At 50.2% G+C, this 22,714-nt stretch overlaps 1 protein-coding gene across 34 annotated transcripts in view; it reads left to right on the forward strand.

Moving 5' to 3' along the window:
- CEP250 (centrosomal protein 250) overlaps positions 1 to 22,308 on the forward strand; it is a 56,682-nt gene extending 34,374 nt beyond the window's left edge. For 28 of the 34 annotated variants that reach the window (XM_085003669.1, XM_085003672.1, XM_085003678.1 and 25 more), the window contains 14 exons: positions 99 to 233; positions 2,472 to 2,615; positions 3,442 to 3,575; positions 4,952 to 5,090; positions 6,399 to 6,741; positions 7,787 to 7,908; positions 8,866 to 8,986; positions 10,288 to 10,409; positions 10,877 to 13,480; positions 17,885 to 17,998; positions 18,180 to 18,335; positions 18,756 to 18,857; positions 19,797 to 19,859; positions 21,208 to 22,308. In XM_085003669.1, coding sequence (XP_084859795.1) covers positions 99 to 233; positions 2,472 to 2,615; positions 3,442 to 3,575; positions 4,952 to 5,090; positions 6,399 to 6,741; positions 7,787 to 7,908; positions 8,866 to 8,986; positions 10,288 to 10,409; positions 10,877 to 13,480; positions 17,885 to 17,998; positions 18,180 to 18,335; positions 18,756 to 18,857; positions 19,797 to 19,859; positions 21,208 to 21,471 — 4,563 coding nt within the window. In that variant the 3' untranslated portion in view covers positions 21,472 to 22,308. Of the gene's footprint in view, positions 1 to 98; positions 234 to 2,471; positions 2,616 to 3,441; positions 3,576 to 4,951; positions 5,091 to 6,398; positions 6,742 to 7,786; positions 7,909 to 8,865; positions 8,987 to 10,287; positions 10,410 to 10,876; positions 13,481 to 17,884; positions 17,999 to 18,179; positions 18,336 to 18,755; positions 19,405 to 19,796; positions 19,860 to 21,207 lie in introns of all 34 variants that reach the window. The other 6 variants (XR_014832228.1, XR_014832229.1, XR_014832226.1 and 3 more) reach the window with 3 other exon arrangements.
- The last annotated feature ends 406 nt before the right edge of the window (positions 22,309 to 22,714 follow it).

Raw genomic sequence — 22,714 nt, forward strand, 5'->3', positions numbered from 1 at the left:
CAGAGGAACCCTAGAGCAGCTGGTGTGTCCTTGTGGCCTAGGGAGTGAGCATGGTGACCCCTGACCCAACAAGCCCTTGCTCTCCTGGCCCTCCCCAGATGCAGCTCGAAACAGAGAAGGAGAGAATGTCCCTCCTGGAGACACTGCTGCAGACCCAGAAGGAGCTGGCAGATGCCAGCCAACAACTGGAGCGGCTGAGGCAGGACATGAAGGTTCAGAAGTTAAAGGAGCAGGTATGGAGGATGGTCCTGGGCAGGGAAGAAAAGGGAACATCGATTTACTCATTCAATACTGACCTGCTCTTTGGCACTTCTTTTTTTTTTTTTTTTTTTGCCTTTTCTAGGGCCGCTGCTGTGGCATATGGAGGCTCCCAGGCTAGGGGTATAGTCAGAGCTGTAGCCGCTGGCCTATGCCACAGCCACAGCAACGCGGGATCCGAGCCGAGTCTGCAACCTACACCACAGCTCACGGCAGCGCCGGATCCTTAACCCACTGAGCAAGGCCAGGGATCGAACCCGCAACCTCATAGTTCCTAGTCAGATTCATTAACCTCTGCGCCACAATAGGAACTCCATCTTTGGCACTTCTTTGCACCAGACCCTGTGCAAGGTGCTAACACTTGACCAACAGAAAGGTGTGGCACTGTGGTGAACGCAGTAGGCATGGGCCCTGCCCTCTGGGACCTTATGTTTTAGTGCCAGAGCAGACACAAAACAAGTGAGATAATTATAGGTTGTGATAAGGGCTGTAAAGGAAATGAATAGGATGATATAATTGGGAGTGATTTAAAGGAGGCCACTTTGGACAAGGTGGTCAGGGAGGGCCTCAGTAAGAAAGTGACCTTTTTTTCTTTTTTGCTTTTTTAGGGCTGCACCCATGCGTATGGAGGTTCACAGGCTAGGGGTCCAGTTGGAGCTGCAGCTGCCGGCCTATACCACAGCCATAGCAACTCGGGATCTGAGCCACGTCTGCAACCTACACCATAGCTCACAGCAACCCCGGTCCTTAACCCGCTGAGCAAGACCAGGGATCGAACCTGTGTCCTCATGGATCCTAGTCAGATTCGTTTCTGCTGCACCACGACCGGAACTCTGAGAAAGTGACATTTGAGCTGAGCTGTGAAGGTTAAAAAGAGCCAGACCCATAGAACAATAGGGATGAACCTCGCAAGTGTTAATGCTGAGTGAAAGAAGCCAGTTACCAGAAGCCACACAGTGTATGAGTCTACTTATAGGAAATATCCAAAGCAGGCAAATCTATAAAAACAGAAAGTAGATGAGTGGTTGGGAGTGAGGATGGGGCTAGGGAGGATACAGTGTTTCTGGGGTCATGAAGTGTTCTAAAATTGATCATAGTGATAGCTGTACAACTGAGAATATACTGAAAACCATTGAATCATATGCTTTAAATGGGTAAATTGTAGGATATGTGAAATAAATCTCAATAAAACCATTAAAAAGAAAAGAAGCCAGCCATTTGAAGAACAGCTTAGACAGGAAATAGCTGTCATAAGGGCCTGAAATGGGCAGAATGGGCCTGGGACAGTTCAGAACAGACAGGAGGCAGCATGAAGTTCAAAGGCAGGAACCCTCCAATTTTGTTCTAAGGGCAGTGGGAGCATGTTGAATAGTATTTAAAATGCCAAGTGGGGAGTACCTGTTGTGGCTTAGCAGATTAAGAACTGTCTAGTATCCATGAGGATGAGGGTTCGATCCCTGGTCTCGCTCAGTGGGTTAAGATTCTGGTATTACTGTAAATTGAGGTAAGGTCACAGATGTAGTTCAGAACCGGCATGGCTGTGACTATAGTGAAGGCTGGCAGCTGCAGCTCCACTTCAACCCCTGGCCCAGGAACTTTCATATACCATAGGTACAGCCCTAAAAAGAAAAATAAGAATCCAAGTGGGACATAGTATATATATATATACATACACACACATATATAATTTTTCTTCCCCACACCCATGGCATATGGAAGTTCCTGTGCCAGGGATCGAATCCAAGCCACAGCTGTGACCTACACCACAGCTATGGCAATGCTGGATCTTTAACTTACTATACACTGCACTACAGTGGGAACACCCTATAAACATAATATGTTTACATATGTATAGTATATATATAAAATACTTCAGCTGTTGAGTGGAGAATTGTATGTGCACATGGGTGTATGGACACACATGGGTGTGGTGGCATGAAGTGGAAGTAGAGATACCCAGCAGAAGGCTGTTGCAGTGGTCTGAGACCCTGGTCAAGAAAGCCTGGGTAGACAGTGCAGTTGGTGAGGGAGGAGAAGGAATAGGAGGTGAGGACTTGAGATGACAGAGCATAGTGGAAACAGCATGGATAGCTGGGCCCTGCCTTAGCTTTTGCCAAGCCAACTAAAAAACCAGTTTTTATACAACATGAATTTCAAGACCAGACCCCAGTTGAAGCTTTTCTCTTCCTCTTGATGGTCTTTTCTCTTTGCAGGAGACCACTGGGATGCTGCAGACCCAGCTCCGGGAAGCTCAGAAGGAGCTGGAACAGGCAGCCCAGCAGCACAGAGACAGCCTTGCTGCCCTCCAAGAAGAAGGCCGTGCCCTGCTGCAGGATAAGATAGACCTGCACAAGCAGGTCCCTCCTCCTCTCTCCCGGCCCCACAGCCCTTCCCCAGCACAGGCAGGCTCTCCCACTCCTTCCCCTAGGATGAGGGGAGCCCTGGCTCTGCTGTCTGAGCTTGGGAGGGGAAGGGAGGCCCCAATACTGAGTGGAAAAGTGAAGGGTACTCAGAGTTGAGCACATGCCTCCCAGAGCCCTGGGGTAGTTAGTAAGCTCTCTTGGTGGGAACCACAGACCTCAGATTTTCTTGGGCAGCCCTGGTGTCAGTTGTTTTTCCATCCCATAGATTGAGTATTTTTATAGTTTTGTTTTTTATTTTTTTAGTTTTTTGCTTTTTAGAGCCACACCCATGGCATTTGGAGGCTCCCAGGCTAGGAGTCAAATCGGAGCTACAGCTGCTGCCCTACACTACAGCCACAGCAACACAGGATCTGAGCTGAGTCTGCGACCTACACCACAGCTCACGCCAATGCTGGATCCTTAACCCACTGAGTGAGGCCAGGGCTCCAACCCACAACCTCATGGTTCCTGGTCAGATTTGTTTCCACTGCGACATGATGGGAATTCCTTTTGCAGTATTTTTAAACATACTTGCTCATCACTTGGCCAGAATCATATTCGGCCAAGATTTTTATTTGTGCCTTTATACAGTGAATGTGAGGCTGAGGAGACAGGTGATGAGGCTGAACGGTAGTGGGAGAGGGAGGTGGTTAAGAACAGCATGTAAGAGCTGCAGAACCTGGGCTGGTGACTGGTAAACCTTTCAGGACCCTAAAGCCCTGGGTGAGAAGCATCCTCCCATGACCTTCCGCCCTTGGTCCTCATGCCCTTGACTTTCTAGGTGGAGGACTTGAAGTCTCAGCTGGTTTCCAAGGAAGACTCCCAAAGGCTGGTAGACCAGGAAGTTCAGGAGAAGCTGAGAGAGGCCCAGGAATGTAGCCGAATTCAGAAGGAGCTGGAGAAAGAAAAGGCCAGGTAGGCTGGACAGGCCATGGAGTTGGTTTTTGCCTTTCTGAATCCTGAAGTCACTGTGAGGTTACAGTTCTTTTGCTCGGGTCATCTAACCTCTCATGTCTCCAGCTCTGGGCTATACAGGTAGCTGTGTAAAGAGGGCTTGGATCCCGTTTTCAAAGCTCACACTTCATTCATTTAGTAAGTATTTAGAAAACACGCGTCATGCACCAGACATCGTGCCAGGGGTTAGGGATATAGCGATAAACAAGATAGTGTGGTCACTGCTCAATAGAATGTATAGTTTTGCGGGGAAGACATTAATCAAATACTCCCCAAAGTAAAGTATTGCAGATTATGTTACCTGATGTGGAAGAAAGAAATGAAAGGCAGTGGAAATCCACTTTAGATAATATGTTGGGGAAGGCCTTTCTCAGGAGGTTGTATTTAAACTGACCACTGAAGGATGAAGTGAAGCCAAGCTCGCAAAGGGGTGGGAGAGTCCCATGCCATAAAAATGGGAATCATGAGAAAAGGCTCAGAGGCAGATCAAAGCTGGGGGTGTTTGGTGAAATGGAAAGTGCCACTGACTGGAACCAGACAAGCTCAGGTCATTGAGTACTTTTAGGCCCTGACCTGGAGCTTATAGTTTATTTTAGGCTTAGTAGGATACCATTGGAGGGTTTTACATGGGGAAATTGACACAATCCAATTTGTGATGTATTAGAAGGGGTAGTGATGGCATGAAAGCTCAAGCATGAGATGAGACCACTCAGAATGAAGGGCCACATCTATTCTTGGCTCTCTAGGGGTGTGAGGGGGCAGAAATCCTTGTGTTGATGAAAACAGAGGCAGAAAGACCAAGTAGGAGGCTAGTATAGTTGTCCAGATGAGAGATACCAAAGCTGAACTGAGGTAGGGTAGTAGGGAAGGGAGGAGAGGAAGGGTTTAAGGGGTGTTGAGGAATTTGGAATCAGTTATATATATTCTTAGAGTGGATATGGGTGGGATGGAGGGAGAATGGTGTGGTATGATTAAGGCTTCTAAAGGTGGTTGGAGGTACCATTCACTGAGCTAGGGGACACAATGAGGGTGACTGGGGAAAGGGGAGATGCACAGAGGATGGGAAGAATTGGATGTGTTGAATTTGAGGTGTTGTATAGATATTTCTAGAATTTTCCAAAGAAGAATAAACCATGAAGTTGAAATAAGGTATCATAGGCATAAAGAATCTGGGAGCATTCAGTAGGTGCTCAATAAAAGGCGGCTTTCATTGTTACATTGTAATCATCATCATTACTGTTTCTATTTTAATTATGAATGCTATGTTGGAGCAGTCAGATGAGAGGCCGTTCTTTCCCTGAGAGAATGGCCTAGCCCTCTGAGCCCTCTCTTTTTAGCCTGACTCTGTTGCTGGTGGAAAAGGAACAGAGACTCCTTGGTTTACAAGAGGCCGACTCCATTCGACAACAAGAGCTGAGCTCCCTGCGCCAGGACATGCAGGAGGCCCAGGCAGGGCAGAAAGAGCTCAGCGCCCAGGTATTTCCCTCCCCACTATTCGTCCTCTTCCTTGGTGATGGAAGTCAGGCTGGGATGTCAGCAGACCCAGCAGGTGGGAGAGAAGCCAGGATGGGGCGGGGTGGAGCTTGGGAACCTGATTCAGAGTTGAGAACAGCCCCTGTAGGGAGCCCAACGGCTCAGAGTCTAAAGCCCAGAGGGGCAGAGCTCACGCAGGCCTGGTTCAAGCAGAGCCACTGCCAAGTGTGCCTGGTCTAATGGCAAGACACAGCAGGGGGAACAAGTGTTATTTCAGATCAGGTTGGTGGTGGTGGCAAGAGGACTTTCCGGGGCTTGGTCAGCTGACAGCAGGAGCCCAGACCTGTGTAGAGGGGAATGATGGACCTGGGCAGGGAGTGGCCGGCAGGGCTGAGAGTGAGACAGTAAGAGCTGGACAGTAGACTGCGGTAGATGAGGACCCAGGTCTGGTTGTTAGACAGTGCTGAGTATGACTCCCAGCTCTACTGCTTACTGGTTGTGCAGACATCCCTTTATTCATCCATAAAACAAGGATGATTGTTCTTTTTTTCATTTACAGTGATTTTTATTTCTTCCATTATAGCTGGTTTACAGTGTTGTGTCAATTTTCTACTGCACAGCAAGGTGACCCAGTTACACATACATGTATACATTCTTTTTCTTACATTATCATGCTCCATCGTAAGTGACCAGACATAGTTCCTAGTGAGATGATCGTTCTTAATAGGAATATATAAAGTGTCAGGAACAGTAAAAGCATTCAAAAAATGGTGGTCATTATTATCATGACCGGTCTTATTAGGCTCAGTATCAGGGTTTCAGACAGAGTTCTTTTTTTTTAATGCCTATAATCAGTTTATTAATAATTAACAAGCACTAGAGAGTTCTTTTTTTAATTAAAAATTTTTATTATAGCTGATTTACAATGTTCTGTTAATTTCTGGATGTAATTCCCCGTGCTATGTGTCAGGACGTCATTGCTTACCCATTTTAAATAAAATAGTTTGCATCTACTAACCTCAGACTCCCAGTTAGGCAGAGTTCTAATCATGGCAGGGAGCTGGCATTGTTGCCAGGGGGACCAGGGCCAGAGCCCATTTGAATAGCCCAGGCCCATATGTTAAGAGTCAGTAGGTCAGTGTGCAGGTCAAATCCAGGGTAATACTTGTTCCAGAGGCCTCCCTACCTGCTGGAGAGCTGAGCCTACTTAAATCCACCTAGCCCCCAAGACTGAATGGCGTCAGGCCTAGGAGGGTCTGAGGAGAGGGTGTCCATTCCCTGCCCAGAGTGACCACACTTCCTCCCTGGCAGGTGGAATTACTGAAGCAGGAGGTGAAGGCAAAGGAGACTGACTTTCTGGCCCAGGAAGCGCGGCTGCTGGAAGAGCTGGAGGCATCTCAAGTAACAGAGCAGCAGCTACGAGCTTCCTTGTGGGCCCAGGAAGCCAAGGCCGCACAACTACAGCTGCGACTGCGCAGCACAGAGAGCCAGCTGGAGGTGCTGCTGGCAGAGCAGCAGCCTGGGCACCAGGCCCAGGCCCAGCTGGCCAGCCTTTGTGCTGTCCTGCAGCAGGCCCTGGGGTCTGTTTGTGAGAGCAGGCCTGAGCTGAGTGGCGGGGGAGACTCTGCTCCCTCCCTCTGGGGCCCTGAGCCAGGTGAGGCAGCCACCCAGGAACCCTGTCCTTTTGTCAAAGCCAGGACTATCTCCCAAGGGAAAAGCAAAGGGAATGCAGTTCCTTAGGCAAGACTGCATCAAGGCTAAGGCCACAGACTCTGAAATTAATTCAATCAGAGTTTGAACCCAAGCTCTGCCATTTGTTAGATGTATATCCTTGCACAAGTCACCTCTCCTCTCTGAGCTTGATTTTCTCAACTATAAAATGAGGATGTAGGAGTTCCTATCATGGCTCAGCGGAAACAAATATGACTGATATCCATGAGGACACAGGTTCGATACCTGGCCTCGGTCAGTGGGTTAAGGATCCAGCATTGCCATAAGCTGTGGTGTAGGTCGAAGATGTGGCTCGGATCTGGTGTTGCTGTGGCTATGGTACAGGCCGGCAGATGCAGCTCCAGTTTGACCCCTAGCCTGGGAACCTCCATATGCTGCGGATGTGGCCATAAAAAGACAAAAAAAATTAAAATGAGGATGTAAAAGGTACTTTCCTTGGGAGTTCCTCTTGTGGCTCAAGAGGTTAGGAACCTGACTAGTATCCACGTAGATGCAGGTTTGATCCCTGGCCTCACTCAGCGGGTTGAGGATGTGGCATTGCCACAAGCTGCAGCGTAGGTCACAGATGTGGCTTGGATCTGGCATTGCTGTAGCTGTAGGATAGGCCAGCAGCTGCAGCTCCAATTCTACCCCTAGCCCGAGAACTTCCATATGGTGCAGGTGTGGCCCTAAAAAGAAAAAAAAAAGTACTTTCCTCTTGGGATTTTTCTATGAGATGACAGAAATAAAATCACTCCCACAATTCCTGGCACTTATTAAGTGCCTATTAAATGATAGCTGGCATTATCTCATTCCCATCACAGTACCCAGCACTTAGGTATACAGACAGTGCATGATGAATGAACTGCTGAGGGTGGTTCTTTGAGGAGAGGAGGGATGGGTGGGAAAGTCAAGGCCATGTCTGGGAAGTGTGGCTGCTTCTTCTCATAGTGCAGCCAAGTCAGGGGGTGTCTTTCTCACTTTTTCAGACCAGAATGGAGCTAGGACCCTTTTCAAGAGAGGGCCCCTCCTGACAGCTCTCTCGGCTGAGGCGGTGGCCTCTGCCCTTCACAAGCTTAACCAAGACCTGTGGAAGACTCAGCAGGCCCGGGTATGTGTCCCTGCTCTCCTTCCTCAAACTTTTCACCTCCTCTGAAAAAGGCTTCTGAAGCAGTTTGACCTGTTTTATTCCTAACATCAAGTTGGCATGAGTTCCACCTCTGTCATTTACTACCTGGCAACCATGAATGAAGCCTTTGGCTTCCTGGGCCTTGGTTTCACTGGTAAAGTAGAGCACATCGTGCCTGCGTCCCAGGGCTGGGAGGATGAAAGGAGCAAGGGACTTGAGTGAGCCCTGTAAACCGTGATGCTCTACAGAGGTGTGATACTGTTTGGCATTGCTTCCCTCACAGTCATGAATTGTTCTTGGTGCCAAGACCTCCAAGAAAAACCCACAAATTGAGGACAATTCTAGGCCTAAGACTGAACTCATTGTCCTGCAAATTCCACCTCACAGTGAACCTAGCAGTCAGTAAAAATTGAGTGCCACTGTATGCCAGCCACTTTGAGCTGGGGATACAGAAAGGAGGAAGACCTGCTTTCTGCCATCAAGAAGGCTCATGGCATGGCTGAGGAACCAAACTGCATCCTAAGATAAAGCAGGACTGATAGAAGTAATCGGATCAGTAACAGATGGTCATGATGACAGTAGGAAGAAGGGATAGAGCATTCTGACTTTCGGAGGGTCAGAAAGAAGGAAGCAATGACCTTTAGCTAAGCTTTGAAGTAGGCGTTTGGGAAGAGGAGAGGCAGCTCTGGGCTGGGACTTCAGCAGGAGTTCTGCTTCAAAAGACAGACCTGTCAGAAGGGGCACCCAGGCTCCAGTCAGTTGGAGCAGAGCCTGTCTTCACTTCAGGGAGCCAGTCACACACGAGCGCGGAGGTAAATAACCCAGCAATCTGGGTGTAAGTTCACAATGGCAGACCCCATGGCTGAGGAAGGAGAGGGCTCAGGCCCTGGACTGGTTAAGGTGAGGAACTTGGGTTTAGTCACACCTCTTCTTTCCCAGGATGATCTGAGGGATCAGGCCCAGAAGCTGGGACAACGTCTTACTGAAACAGAGGCCGAGAAGAGCCAGCTCCACACAGAGTTGCAGGCTCTGCAGAGGCAGCTCTCCCAGAACCAGGAAGGTGAGGGGCTCAAGGCAGGTGGGGAATTTGCAGGGAGGAGAGAGGAAAGGCAGGAAGCCCAGAGGGGCAGGATCAGGCCTGGCAGCCACTCCACTGCTTACCCACAACTGTGAGAAGATACCTAGAGGTGTCTGCAGAGGGGCGATAACCCCCATGAATAATTTTTTGCTTCCCCTGGCCGTCGAGGGCCGTCCTGGAAGGAGTCAGGAGGAACTGACTTGGTGAACTGAGGGAAGTTGCTGGCTAGGCTTTGGGTTTTTTTGTCTGCAGGTTAGAAAACTGGGAAGCTAAGGCCAGGTCTATAAGAACACTGTAAAATTCTGTATGTTTTATCATTTATCAACATTACTTATTTTGTCATTTCCGACTATGTTCTCAAAATCTTTGACAGCACAAGGATCTTGAGCTTGTTTGGGATATGGGAAGAAGGGGGAATGTGAGGAGAGCCCATCTGTGCCACAGCCAAGGGCTGGGAAGGGTGGTGACTACTTGGAAAGGAAGAGCGGGGAGGGTCTTGAGGCTCAAGGCTCTACTACAGAAAAGAAGACAACTTGGGGAGTGGGTCTGGGTCTTAAAAGTATCCCAAAGGCTCTCTGAGAGCCACACACGTAGAGCTGGTTTCTGATGCATTTTGCAGAAATGGAAGGCACCCAGCAGGGCGACCCTGGTCTCTAGGAACCTCTACAAAACCACAGAATTGGGGGCTGGGGAGTTCCTGTTGTGGTGCTGCGTTAACGAACCTGACTCATATCCATGAGGATGCAGATTTGATCCCTGACCTTGCTCAGTGGGTTAAGGATCCAGCGTTGCTGTGAGCTGTGGTATAGGTTGCAGATGTGGCTCGGATCCTGCGTTACTGTGGCTGTGGCGTAGGCCAGCAGCTGCAGGTCCCATTTGACCCCTAGACTAGGAAATTCCATATGCCACAGGTGTGGCCCTAAAAGCAAAAAACAAAAAAAAAAATTGGGGCACTGGAAAGGACCTCCAGCATCATCTAACTCCAGCCTGCCTAGAATCCAGGGTTGGGAATCTGTGTGGTCAAGATGAGAAAGTGTTGGGCTGATTGTCAGGCAGTGCTGGAGCTGAATGGCAGATGCAGGCACAACTCTGGAAGCAGCAGGGAGCCTAGACAGACAGGAGCAGCTGGCAGATGAATGCTGTCTCCATGAAATTGGATGTAATTCTCTCCTTCTTGGCCTTTTCCCCCCATTGATTCTGTTTCCCACCTTCCACCTGCCTCTGTCTCCCTCTTTTCCTCCACTCTCAATCATGGGCCTTCCTCTGCTACCTCTTCCCCCAAGAGAGATCCAAGTGGGAAGGAAAACAGACCTCCTTAGAATCTGAGCTGGTGGAACTGCATGAAACTGTGACATCCTTACAGAGTCGCCTACGGCAAGCAGAGCTGCAGGGAATAGAAGCCCAGGTAAGACAATACTGGTTTGAGGGAGGGGGTTGCTTCAGAGTAGTCCCTCAGGGCCCAGGCTCTAGCACCCAGGCCCATCTTGGCCTGTAGTCATACCCCAGCCATGGGCAATGCCCAGCTTCCTTCAGCAAGTGTCTCAGTTTCTCTGGCTGTCCCCAAGTTCCCAAGAGCCAGTGAATCCTCTTTCGACTACGGCTTCCAAATTGAGGTTGAGATTTTTGTCCCTTGCCTTTAAGGACCAGAGTCTGAGATGGCTCATTTGCACCATACTTTTCCCTCTGAGCATAGCAGAGTCCTGGGATGTGGTAGGCATGTTCCTTGACAGTATCAGCCTAAGTAGAATGCTCAGTTCCCTTTGCCCAAGTTCTTGACAATGCTGATGTACAGAGGAAGGAAAGGAAAATTCTGTTTGGAGTGACAGTTTCAGGGAAGTGAAGTCCAAGGTGGTTTTGCATCTTGTTTTCCAGAATGAGCAAGAGTTACTGCAGGCAGCCAAGGAGAACCTGACAGCCCAGGTGGAACACCTCCAAGCAGCTGTTGCAGAAGCCAGGGCTCAGGCAAGCGCTGCCGAGGTCCTGGAGGAAGACCTCAAAACTGCACGCTCAGCCCTGAAACTGAAAAGCAAGGAGGTGGAGAGTGAGCGTGAGCGAGCCCAGGCCCTACAGGAGCAGGGCGAGCTGAAGGTGGCCCAAGGGAAAGCTTTGCAGGAGAATTTGGCTCGCCTGACTCAGACCCTATCTGAGAGAGAAGGGGAGGTGGAAACTTTGCAGGGAAAAATCCAGGAGCTGGAGAAGCAACGGGAAATGCAAAAGGCTGCTTTGGAGGTGCTGTCTTTGGACCTCAAAAAGAGGAACCAAGAGGTGGATCTGCAGCAAGAACAGATTCAGGAGCTGGAGGAGTGCAGATCGGTTTTAGAGCATCTCCCCATGGCAGTCCAGGAGCGAGAGCAGAAGCTGACTCTGCAGAGGGAGCAGATCAAGGAGCTCGAGAAGGACCGAGAGACACAGAGGAACATCTTGGAGCATCAGCTTCTGGAACTTGAGAAGAAGGCCCAAGTGATTGAGTCCCAGAAAGGACAGATTCAGGATCTGAAGAAGCAGCTGGTTACTCTGGAATGCCTGGCCCTGGAACTAGAGGAAAACCATCACAAAATAGAGTGCCAGCAAAAGACAATTGAGGAGCTGGAGGGCCAGAGGGAAATGCAGAGGGCAGCTCTGACCCATCTGACACTGGACCTGGAGGAAAGGAGCCAGGAGCTGCAGGTACAGGGCAGCCAGATCCGGGAGCTAGAGAGTCACAACAGCCTCTTGGCAAGAGAGCTCCAGGAGAAGGACCAGGAGATGACGTCCCAGCAAGACCAGACAGAGGAACTGCAGAGGCAGAAGGAGCATTTGACACAGGACCTCAAGAGGCGGGAACAGGAGATAGTGCTGCTGAAGGAGAGGATTCAGGTCTTGGAAGATCAGAGAACCCTACAGACCAAGATCCTAGAGGAGGACCTGGAGCAGATCAAAATGTCCTTGAGGGAGCGAGGCCGGGACCTGGCCTCGCAGAGGCAGCTGATGCAGGAGCGGGCAGAGGAAGGGAAGGGCCAGAGTAAAGCACAGCGCGGGAGCCTGGAGCATATGAAGCTGATCCTGCGTGATAAGGAGAAGGAGGTGGAATGCCAGCAGGAGCATATCCAGGAACTGCAGGAGCACAAGGCCCAGCTGGAGCAGCAGCTCCAGGGCTTACACAGGAAGATGGGGGAGACCAGCCTTCTCCTGACCCAGCGGGAGCAGGAGATAGTGGCTCTGCAGCGGCACCTGCAGGAAGCCAGGGAACAGGGAGAGCTGAAAGAGCAGTCACTTCAAGGTCAGCTGGAAGAGGCCCAGAGGGCGCTGGCCCGAAGGGACCAGGAGCTCAAGGCCCTGCAGCAGCAGCAGGCCCAAGGCCAGGAGGAAAATGTGATGGAAAAGGCGGGCTTACTGCAGAGAGAGCTGGAGCAGGCCCACGTGACACTGAAGGAGCGCCAGGCGGAGCTTGAGGATTACAAGGAGCATGTGAGAAGGCTCCAGGAAGAGCTGGCAGTGGAGGGGCAGCGGGTACAGGCCCTGGAGGAGGTGTTGAGTGACCTAAGGGCTGAATCTCGGGAACAAGAGAAGGCCCTGCTGGCCCTCCAGCAGCAGTGTGCCGAGCAGGCCCAGGAGCACGAGGCAGAGGCCAGGGCCCTGCAGGACAGCTGGCTGCAGGCAGAGGCTATGCTCAAGGAACGGGACCAGGAACTGGAGGCCCTGCGGGCAGAGGGCCTGTCTTCCCAGCATCGGGAGGAGGCTGCCTGTGGCCAGGTGGAGGCTCTGCAGGAGGCCCTCAGCAAGGCTCAGGCTGACCTGCAGGAGAAAGAGCAGCATCTCCTTGGGCAGGTGGAACTGAGCCGCAGCCTAGAGGCCAGCACGGCCACGTTGCAGGCTGCCCTGGACTCCTGCCAGGCACAGTCCCGGCAGCTGGAGGAGGCCCTGAGGAAGCGGGAAGGTGAGGTCCAGGTCCGGGACCTCCGATACCAGGAGGCCATGCAGCAGCTCCAGCAGGCACTTACCCAGAGGGATGAAGAGCTGAGACAACAGAGGAAACAGGGGCAGCTCCTGGAGAAGTCTCTGGCCCAGAGGGGCCAAGAGGATGCAACCCAAGAGAAGCAAGAAGCAAAGCACGAGAGAGAAGAGGAAGAGATAAGGAGCCTTCGTGAGAGTCTGCAGGAGCTACAGCTGACTCTAGCACAAAAGGAAGAGGAGATCCTGGAGCTGAGGGAGGCCCAGCAGAGGAAGAGTCTGGAGGACTTGTCTCACAAAGGCTGCCCAGGGAAGGAGCCGGCTACAACATTTGATTCCTTAGGGCCCAGGCTGCAGCGGGAACTGGAGCGACTACAGGCAGCACTGAAGCAGACAGAAGCCAGGGAGATCGAGTGGAGGGAGAAGGCCCAGGATCTGGCGCTGTCCCTGGCCCAGAGCAAGGCCAGTGTCAGCGATCTGCAGGAGGTAGCCCTGTTCCTGCAAGCATCTGTTCTGGAGCGGGACTCAGAACAGCAGAGGCTGCAGGTGAGTCACTCGGTGGTAGTAAGGGTCAGGGCCAGAGCCAGGTCTGCCTGGGCTCAGGGGCTGTCTGCACCTCAGGGTGTGAGAAAGCTGAAGTCACGAGCACCTCCAGGAGAATCCATGTTTTGTGCTGTTGTGGGAGATCCAGACAGAATAAGTTACCCACGGTCGCTGGCCTCGTAGAGCTTACGGTCTAGTGGAAAAGCAATTATAAGGCAGGACCCACCTTTCCTGGGGTGGGTCCCCAAAGGCTTTCTGGTAAAAGTGGTGTTTAAGGTTAGATCTTAAGGGACCAGTAAGGAAATAGCCCAAGCACATGTTGTGGAGGGAGGGAAGAAGAGAAAAAAAGGAAGAGAGCATAGAGTAGATGTGAGGGAGTTCAGGCTGCCTGTGACATAGAGACTCCCCCTTGGCCAGAGAAGAGAGGACAGCAGGAGGCCCATCATTTAGGGCTTGTCAGCATGTTAAGGACCTGGGTGACCAGTGGGAAGTGGATGAAGGGTTTGGGGAAGGAGAGTGATACGGTCAGATGTGTAGTTCAGAAAGATGGCTCAGGCTGCCGTGTGGAGCACCTGTAGCTCTGGGGAGACCAACTAGGAGGCTGTAAGGGAAGTCAGTGGGGGGTATATAAGTGTGATGGAGACACCTGCGTGGACCTAGAGGTTCCTAGGACTTCTAGCAATTGATCACAGTTGATTCTGGCTAAGAGATAAAGGGGGTGAAAAAAAAAGAAAGAAATCAAAGAGAACACCTAGGTTTCTGCTCACTGGGATAAAGGCCAGTTTGAGGAAGAGGAGTGGATAGTACGGGTTGTACCTGTGAGGCATGCAAGGCACCATGTCAGTGGGTGGATCTGTGAAGTGATCTGAAGTTGAAGGATGGGATTGATGCTAGATTGAGACTTTCGAATAGAGACTTTGGAGTTGTTGGCAGTTAGGAAAAGTGCACTCCTTTGATAGAATGTTGAGGTGACCGTAGGGGATAACACTGAGCCTCAGGGCAGGGGCCATGTCTCAGTAATCTTTGCAACCGCACTGAGCACAAGATCTGCACAAAGTGGGCAATCAGGAAAGCTGGGTTAACTGTTGGACATAGAGAGTTATTATCCCTTTTGCCAAGATGAACCCAGCCCATTTTTTCCTGGGAAATTTACTCTATTTCCTGGTCCCTTGACCTGGGCTGAGCCCCAGAGAACCCCTTCCCTCATCTCAGGCACACAACCCTGCAGGGAATTGCCTTCTGCAAGCCCCAAACACTGCTCTGATTAAAGGGCCATATACAGGGAGTTCCCATTGTAACTCAGCAGGTTACAAAGCCAACTAGTATCCATGAGCATACAGGTTCAATCCCTGGCCTCACTCAGTGGGTTACGCATCCGGTATTGCCATGAGCTGTGGTGTAGGTAGAAGACACGGCTCGCATCTGGTGTTGCTGTGGCTGTGGAGTAGGCCAGCAGCTGCAGCTCTGATTCGACCCCTAGACTGGGAACTTCCATATGCGGCAGGTGCAGCCCTGAAAGAAAAATGGGGTGGGGTAGGGGAATAAAAGGCAGTGCACAGACAGTGGGTTACATTTATGAACTTTAGAGTCAAGCTCTTGGATTTGAAATACAGTTTTCTACAAGTTATTAGCCGTGTGACCTGAGGTCAGTGCCTTTATTTCTGTTTCTTGGTTTTCTCATTGATAAAATACAGAATGATAGTACCAGCCCCATGGAGCCATTCTGAGACCAAAAAGAGAATAAAGTGCTTAGGAAAAAGGCATTCAATAAATGGAACTAAATTCTTTTCTTTCAGGCACAGAAAGTCAGATACGTAGCTGAGTGGGAAGGCGCTTCCTGTTCATACCATTTACTCAATAATGTAGTTCAGGTCAGAGTCCTCCCCTTCCCAAAACACTCAAATCTTTCAGAAACAGCCCTTCATCATAGTAACATCATTTAAAAAAATTTTTTTTTATTTTGCTTATTTTTTTTTAGGGCTGCCACTGAGGTATATGGAGGTTCCCAGGCTAGGGGGTAAATCAGAGCTACAGCTGCTGGCCATAGCTGCAGCCGCAACACCAGAGCCAAGCCGCATCTTCGACCTACACCACAGCTCACAGCAACACCGGATCCTTAACCCACTGAGTGAGGCCAGGGATTGAACCCATGTCCTCATGGATACTGTTGGATTCATTAACCGCTGAGCCACGACAGGAACTCCCTTTTTTTTTTTTTTTTTTTTTTTTTTTTTTTTTTTTTTTTTCAATTTTTTTTTTTTTAGAGCCACACCTGTGGCATACGGAGGTTCCCAGGCCAGGGGTCGAATTGGAGCTACAGTTGCCAGCCTACTCCACAGCCACACTAACACAGTATCCAAGCTGCTTCTGCCATAGCTTGTGGCAATGCCAGATCCTTAACCCACTAAGCAAGGCCAGGGATTGAACCCATGTCCTCATGGGTACTAGTTAGGTTCTTAACCCACTGAGCCATAGCACGAACTCCAGCATCATTTTTTTTTAATTGAAGTATTTACAGTGTTTTAGGTGTACAGCAAATTGATTCGGTTTTATAACTATATATTATTTCTCAGATTCTTTTCCATTATAGGTTATTGCAAGATATTAAACATAGTTCCCTGTGCTCTATATTAGGTCTTTGTTGTTTATCTATTTTATATATAGTAGTGTGTATCTACTAATCCCAAATTCCTATCTTTTTCCTCTTCCCCTTTCCCCTTTAATAAGTTTGTTTTCTATGTCTGTGAGTCTGTTTCTGTTTTGTAAATAAATTCATTTGTATAATTTTTTTAAGATTCCACATGTAGGGGGAGTTCCTTGGTGGTTTAGTAGTTAGGACTTGGCACTTTCACTGCTGCAGCCCTGAATCAGTCTCTGGTCTGGGAACTGAGATCCTACATCAAGCTGCTGCATGCTGCAGCCAAAAAAAAAAAAATTAGATTCCACATGTAAGTGATTTTATGTGGTATTTGTCTTTCTTTGACTTGCTTCAGTAAGTATAATAACCCCTGGGTCCATTGATGTTGCTGCAATTGGCATTATTTTTTTTTCTTTCTTTTTTTTTTTTTTTTTTGGCTGCATCTGTGGCACGTGGACGTTCAGGCCAGGAGTTGAACCCACACCATAACAAAGGCCACAGCAGTGACAATGCTTGATCCTTAACCCACTGAGCCACCAGGGAACTCCTATTTAATTTTTATGGCTGAGTAATATTCCATTGCATAAATATACCATGTATCTTTTTTTAATGATTTTTATTTTTTCTATTATAGCTGGTTTACAGTGTTCTGTCAGTTTTCTACTATACAGCATGGTGACCCAGTTACCATGTCTTTTATATACATTTGTCTGCCTAGAGACATTTATATAGTAGCATCACTTTTTTTTTTTTTTTTTGTCTTTTTGAGGGTCATACCCGTGGCATATGGAGGTTCCCAGGCTAGGGGTCTAATCAGAGCTGTAGCTGCCGGCCTACACCAGGGATCTGAGCCACATCTGCGACCTATACCACAGCTCACAGCAATGCTGGATCCTTAACCCACTGAGAGAGGCCAGGGATCGAACCTGAAACCTCAGGGTTCCTAGTCGGGTTCGTTAACCACTGAGCCACGATGGAAACTCCACATCACTTTTTATTTTAAGCATCTTGTATGCTAGTCACTGTTACCCTCAGTTTCTTCCACAACAACCCTGAGAAGTAGGAACTGTTATCTTCACTTTATAGTTGAGGAAAGCAGATAAGAGAGGCTAAGTGACTCATCCGAGGTCATCTGGCGAATAAAGGGCAGAGCTAAGATTAGACCTGAGCAGGGCTGATTCTAGAGCAGTGCCTCATACTACTGAGCTCCTTCTCTCCCAGACAGCCCCCACCCACAGGGGACACTCCATTCCTCTTTTCTGTCTCGCCTCTCAAGACATTACCATTTATGACCCGGAGGTGCCTAGAAAATGTCTAGCACTGGTTTCCTCATTTACGTAAAGGGCTTTAGCCCCAGAGGCTTGATCTATGCTTCATGTAGTCATTTTACAAATGAGGTAATTGGGGTTTAGAGAGAGCTCATACCTTGACCCAGTTCACAGCCAGTAAGTGGTGTCAAAATTCTCAGCTCTATGTGACTCCTGAGTCTGTGTTCTTTCGACAACACCTAGTGCTCCAAGTTGTTACTTAGCTTATGGGAGATCCAAAATGAGACAGGTTTCAGTCCTAACCCTCCGTGTATCCTTGGGAAGAACCCTCTCTTTTCCTTTATCAATCTGTAAAATGAAAGTTCTGCACTAGAATTGCTCAGAGGTACCAGGAAAAATAAGACTATAACCTGATGAGAAAATTGTTGAGGATGGAGGGTGGAGTGGGTCTGGATGTGAGGTTGTCACGGTGCAACTTTGCTCTACACCTTGATACCCCAGGATGAGTTGGAGCTCACCAAACTCACTCTGGAGAAAGAGCGACTCCACAGCCCAGGCCCGAGCAGCAGAGCAGAACGGGGGCCTAGAGGAGAGCCAGGTGTACAACTGGGAGAGGTGAGCTGGGGGCCTGGTGGGAACAGATGGCCTAGAAGGAGCTCCTGTCCAGGGGCTTGTCCCCATCCTCTGGGAATTCAGTCCCTGAAGCCCAACCCTGCCAGATTGGTCCTTTGCCCTCTATCTATTCCCCACCTGTTTCAGGGGATGCTCAGATGAGACTGACAAGTCTCTCCCACAGGTCTCGGGAGTGAAGACTGAGCCTAGTCCTGAGATGGAGGAGAGGCAGCTCTGGGAACAGAGGCTTGAGCACCTGCAGCGAGCGGTGGCTCTCTTGGAGGTTGACCGAAGCCAGCTGCAACAACATAACGCCCAGCTGCGGACCACCCTGGAGCAGGTGCATAACTCCTATCCTTAGCTCCCTGCCCAGGCCTGACAGGCACGTATGTCTTCTAACACAACCCCCAGAGTAGGGGGTCATAAACTCTAGCCCAGGGACCAAATTCACCCTGCTGCCTGTTTCTGAAAATAAAGTTGTAGAGGGACACTGCAATAGTGGAGTCAAATGGTTGTGACAGAGATTCCACAATGCCCAGAATACTGCAGAAAAGGTGTGCTGACCCTGCTTCAAAGGCCCAGGAGGCTGGCTCCGGCTCCTCTGCCCCAGCAGCACTTTGAACTCCAGCCTGGGCGTTCGGCTTCTCACGACTGCCAGCCCCTCACAGGCACACCCACACTCACACTGGCTTCCTCAAAAAAGGCAGCTCTCCTCTAGCCCTTGAGTCTAGCCCAGCCCTGATTTCTCACATCTTGGCAGGTGGAGCGAGAGCGGAGGAAACTGAAGAGGGGTTCCATGCGTGCATTGCGGGCAGGGGACCTGGAGAGCGGTGAAGCCACGGCACCATCACCCATGCAACAGGTTTATCTCTTTTCATTGACTGCAGCCTCAGGGGAGTTCAAGCCCTGCCGCCAGAAAGAGCCCTGTGCAGTGTATAACCCAGGCTACCCTTGGAGGGGAGAAGCCACTTCAGCCAATCCAGAGAGCCCCTCCTGACTGGTTCTGCCCTACCCAGCACTGTCCCTGACCCAGGAAGGAGGCCCTACATCAGTGGGTAGGGCTGGAGTCAAGGCTGGCAGCCCTGCATGCTGAGGAACCCAGCCTTCTCTGATGTCCAGTCTACCTGCTACTAGACCAGTGCTTCAGGCTCCCAGGATCACGGCTCATGGGGCTTCTGGTCTATCCCAGCATGTAGATATTGGGTGGTGCTTACCAGACCCTAACATGCCTAGGAGCTTGACAGCAGCTTTGTGGACCTCAAAGAGTTCCTCGTTCTTTGTAATACTGAGTTTATAGGATAAGGATCCATGGTATTTTCTGGGGCCAGAAGGATTTGGAGGAAGACACCGTACACCAGCACTCTTTTGCTGAGTTATGCCCATCAATAGACAACCCTGGGGCCTGGCAGGTAGGGACCGACTCCGGTGCCTGAGTACCTCCCAGCTCTCCATCCCACTTCCTTTAAAGAGAGCTTCCCAAGAGCAGGCCCTTTGTTTTGCTTCCCTTCTGCGTCCTTAGCTCATGGCCCAGGGCTAGCACAAAGCAGGTATATGGTGTACTTTAAATGAAGAGGTGCTTCAAGTCAGTCCCATCCAAGCCCTTGGGACATTTGGCATCGGGTCTCCATGGGTGTCACCTCTTGGGCCGGTGGAGCCTATCCTTCCTCCAGGGCCGTGGTGCCCCATAGAGTTCAATACGAGTTCAGGCACTTCCAGCCCATAGCCCCTGCTCTGGTCCCCAGGATTGTGAAGAGGCCTGCACAAACCTTGTTCCAATAGGAATGGCATATGTCTTCCACAGGATGGAAGAGGAAGGCAGAAGGGCTGCTCAGATGCCAAGCACATGGTTGAGCTGCAAAAAGAGGTATGTTCCAGCAGGATCCATTTTCTAAGTCCTTTTTCCTCCCTTACACTCAGGCAGCAAGGCTTTGGTGTCTGCTATGCACTCGACCCTTTGTGCACCTCCAGCAGGGAGAGGGGAAATAGTTTCTGCCTTCAAGAACTTCAGTCCTTGTGGGAGGCAAGCAGGGCCCAGTCCCAACTTAACCTCCCCTACTGAATATGCTTGGAGGGGGAGGGGGAAGAAAGCATACTCCAGGCCCCAGACCTCCAGGCTGCTACTGAGGAAAGAAAAGGAAGAAAGCTGAGGAGCAGACAGAAGATTCTACAAGGACAGACAAAAGCAAGCAGAAGCATCCTGGCATCCTCTGCCCCCACATGCACCCTTGCAGACAAGAGAGTTGCCAGCACATTGGGCAGAGTAGCCTGACACCAGCACCAGGATCCACCCCAGAGCTCAGGTCAAGCTCAGGGAGACTAACCAAGTGCCTTCTTGCCTCTTAGGTCTCACCTAAAGGTTCGCCCTGTTTTTCAAGGCCCAGGAGTAATTAGAACTCTGGGATTTTGATTTCTAAGACTGTTTCAGAAATCAGTGGTTAGTCACTACCAGCAGAGCCTGACTATATAGCTAGACCTAAGCCATTACTTTGAACTCTGTTAAACTCATACAAAGAAATCACTGAGACAGGCACCTTAGGTGTAGAAGTTAAGGAGGCCCCACTGTTAACCTGGAGGCCTCCTTAAAGTTCGAACCCAAGGGGCCTCTCTTGCCTTACCCTAGTCCTGGATGTTCCCTGAGCTCCCAAAAATGTCACCTCCTGGTAGTCTCAGAATACCTATTTGAGAAATGCAAGGGTCAGTCAGTGATTTTCAACTCTGGCTGCACATTAGAATCACCTGGGGAACTTTGAAAACATACTGATGCCCAGGCCTCACCTCTGTATAATTCAGTCAGAATATTTCTTAAACTTTCCAAAGGGCACACGGTGGGACTTTCTGCAGTGACTAGATTCTGTGTCTTGATTTAGGTAGTAGTTATACATGGGTATGTATATTATGAAATTTGTCAAAATGTACACTTAAAATCTGGTGTTTTATTACATGTCAGTGGCCTCTCAGTAGAGTTGCTGAAGAAATCTGTTGTTTTTTAAGCTTCACCTTTGAGTCTCCTGTGCACCCAGGATTGACAATCACTGATTCTCTGATCCCAGCAGCCCTTCCCCAACCACTGTAAAGCCTGACCTGAGGTTCGTGGCTGTGGTGGAGTTGATTCAAATGCTGGTCTGACAAGTGCCACAGGAGCAGAGCACGAAGGGTTGGGGCAGCCTCCCCATCCTCCACTGCTTCCCCCTCTTGGTTTTCCTGCCCCCTAGGTGGCCCTCCTGCGAGCCCAGCTGGCCTTGGAGCGGAAGCAGAAGCAGGACTACATTGCTCGCTCAGTTCAGACGAGCCGTGAGCTGGCGGACCTGCACCACGGCCTCTCTCACTCCCTTCTCGCTGTAGCCCAAGCCCCCGAGGCCACCGTCTTAGAGGCCGAGACCCGCAAGCTGGACGAGTCTCTGACTCAAAGCCTGACATCCCCCGGGCCAGCACTGCTGTGCCCCAGCTCCAGTGCTGCTCAGACTGCCTCCAGGTAGCAGTCTCAGCCAGGGCAGGACGTGGGCCAGCCTGGGAGGCCACAGACAGATGGCTTGTCGCCTGGGTCGTGGCCCCTCCACACAGCTGCAGGTTTGCCAAAGGAAGTTCTGGTTCTGTTACCCAACCTGGGAGCCCCAGGTCTGCTGGCATTCCCAGGAAGAGGGAGGGAAACCTGCAAGACTGGGAGAAGGCCCCGGCTCCCATGGGAATGAGGCAGGTCACACTTGATACTGGCCTGCAGTCACCCACAGAGTGCCTTGCCCTGGCCACGGGGCATCTACTGAATCTCGTCCAGAACTCATTACAATACACCCTGGGTCTTTGTGTTTGTTCTCTGCTGCTGCCTCTACTGGGTAGCTGGGCAACAGCACATCAAAGGCATCTATCAAGGAAGAATTTGCTAAAGATTCCTGTGAGATGGCATGAATTTGTCATCTGCCTGCATTCTGATAGAGAAGGGGTGCAGAAGATACACAAGACAAAGCCCCTGTCCACAGGAAGCTTGAGCCCAACTGACAAGAACTGGCAGAACTTCATTGATGAGTATAGTTTCTGTGTGCCGACCAGAAGTGCTGTAGAAATGCCAGCAGCTGAGGAAGGAAGGCATGAACTGGCCCCTGAAGTCTGGAGAGGAGTTAGGAGGGGTTGCTAAGCATGCTGGTGAGAAGACTGGTCTGTGTGGCAGAGTGCACTGGGGCTGAGGTTGGATGGGTAGGGAGGGAGGTGGTGGAGGGTCTTGGGATCTAAATTTGAAGTCATGGATAATGAGGACCACGTGTTCTTTACTTAAAACATGTGCTGGCGCTTCAAAAACATAGAGTTGACATTTGGCTAAAGTCAGTCTCTTGAGTTCAGAAGTTCTGCCTGGCCTCATTTCTCTACTGCTCTGGGTGAATGCCCTTGGAGTGTCCCTTTCTGAGCACATTGCTGGAACCAACTTAGTCCAGCCAGGGGTCAAGCCAATAAGTGGGAAGGACTGTGGCAGGATTGTCAGTTATGGCCTGACCCTGGTGGAGGCATTTCATAGGCTTAAGACCTCTTGTTGGCAATTTCCTGAAAACCTGAGAGAGAACAGTTTTCTTTAAAGAAGCAAGGCATGGGAGTTCCTGCTGTGGCACACAATGGGATTGGTGGTGTTTTGGGAGCTCTGGGACACAGGTTCAATCCCTGGCCCCGGCACAGTGGGTTGGGAATCTGGCATTGCCTCATTTTCAGCTTAGGTCACAACTGCAGCTCAGATCT

The sequence above is a fragment of the Sus scrofa genome, chromosome 17 (assembly GCF_054392235.1).
Source record: "Sus scrofa isolate SSC_HxYL_T2T_F1_AM1 chromosome 17, Sscrofa_HxYL_maternal_Yorkshire_Landrace_v2.0, whole genome shotgun sequence".
Taxonomy (NCBI): Eukaryota; Metazoa; Chordata; class Mammalia; order Artiodactyla; family Suidae; genus Sus; species Sus scrofa.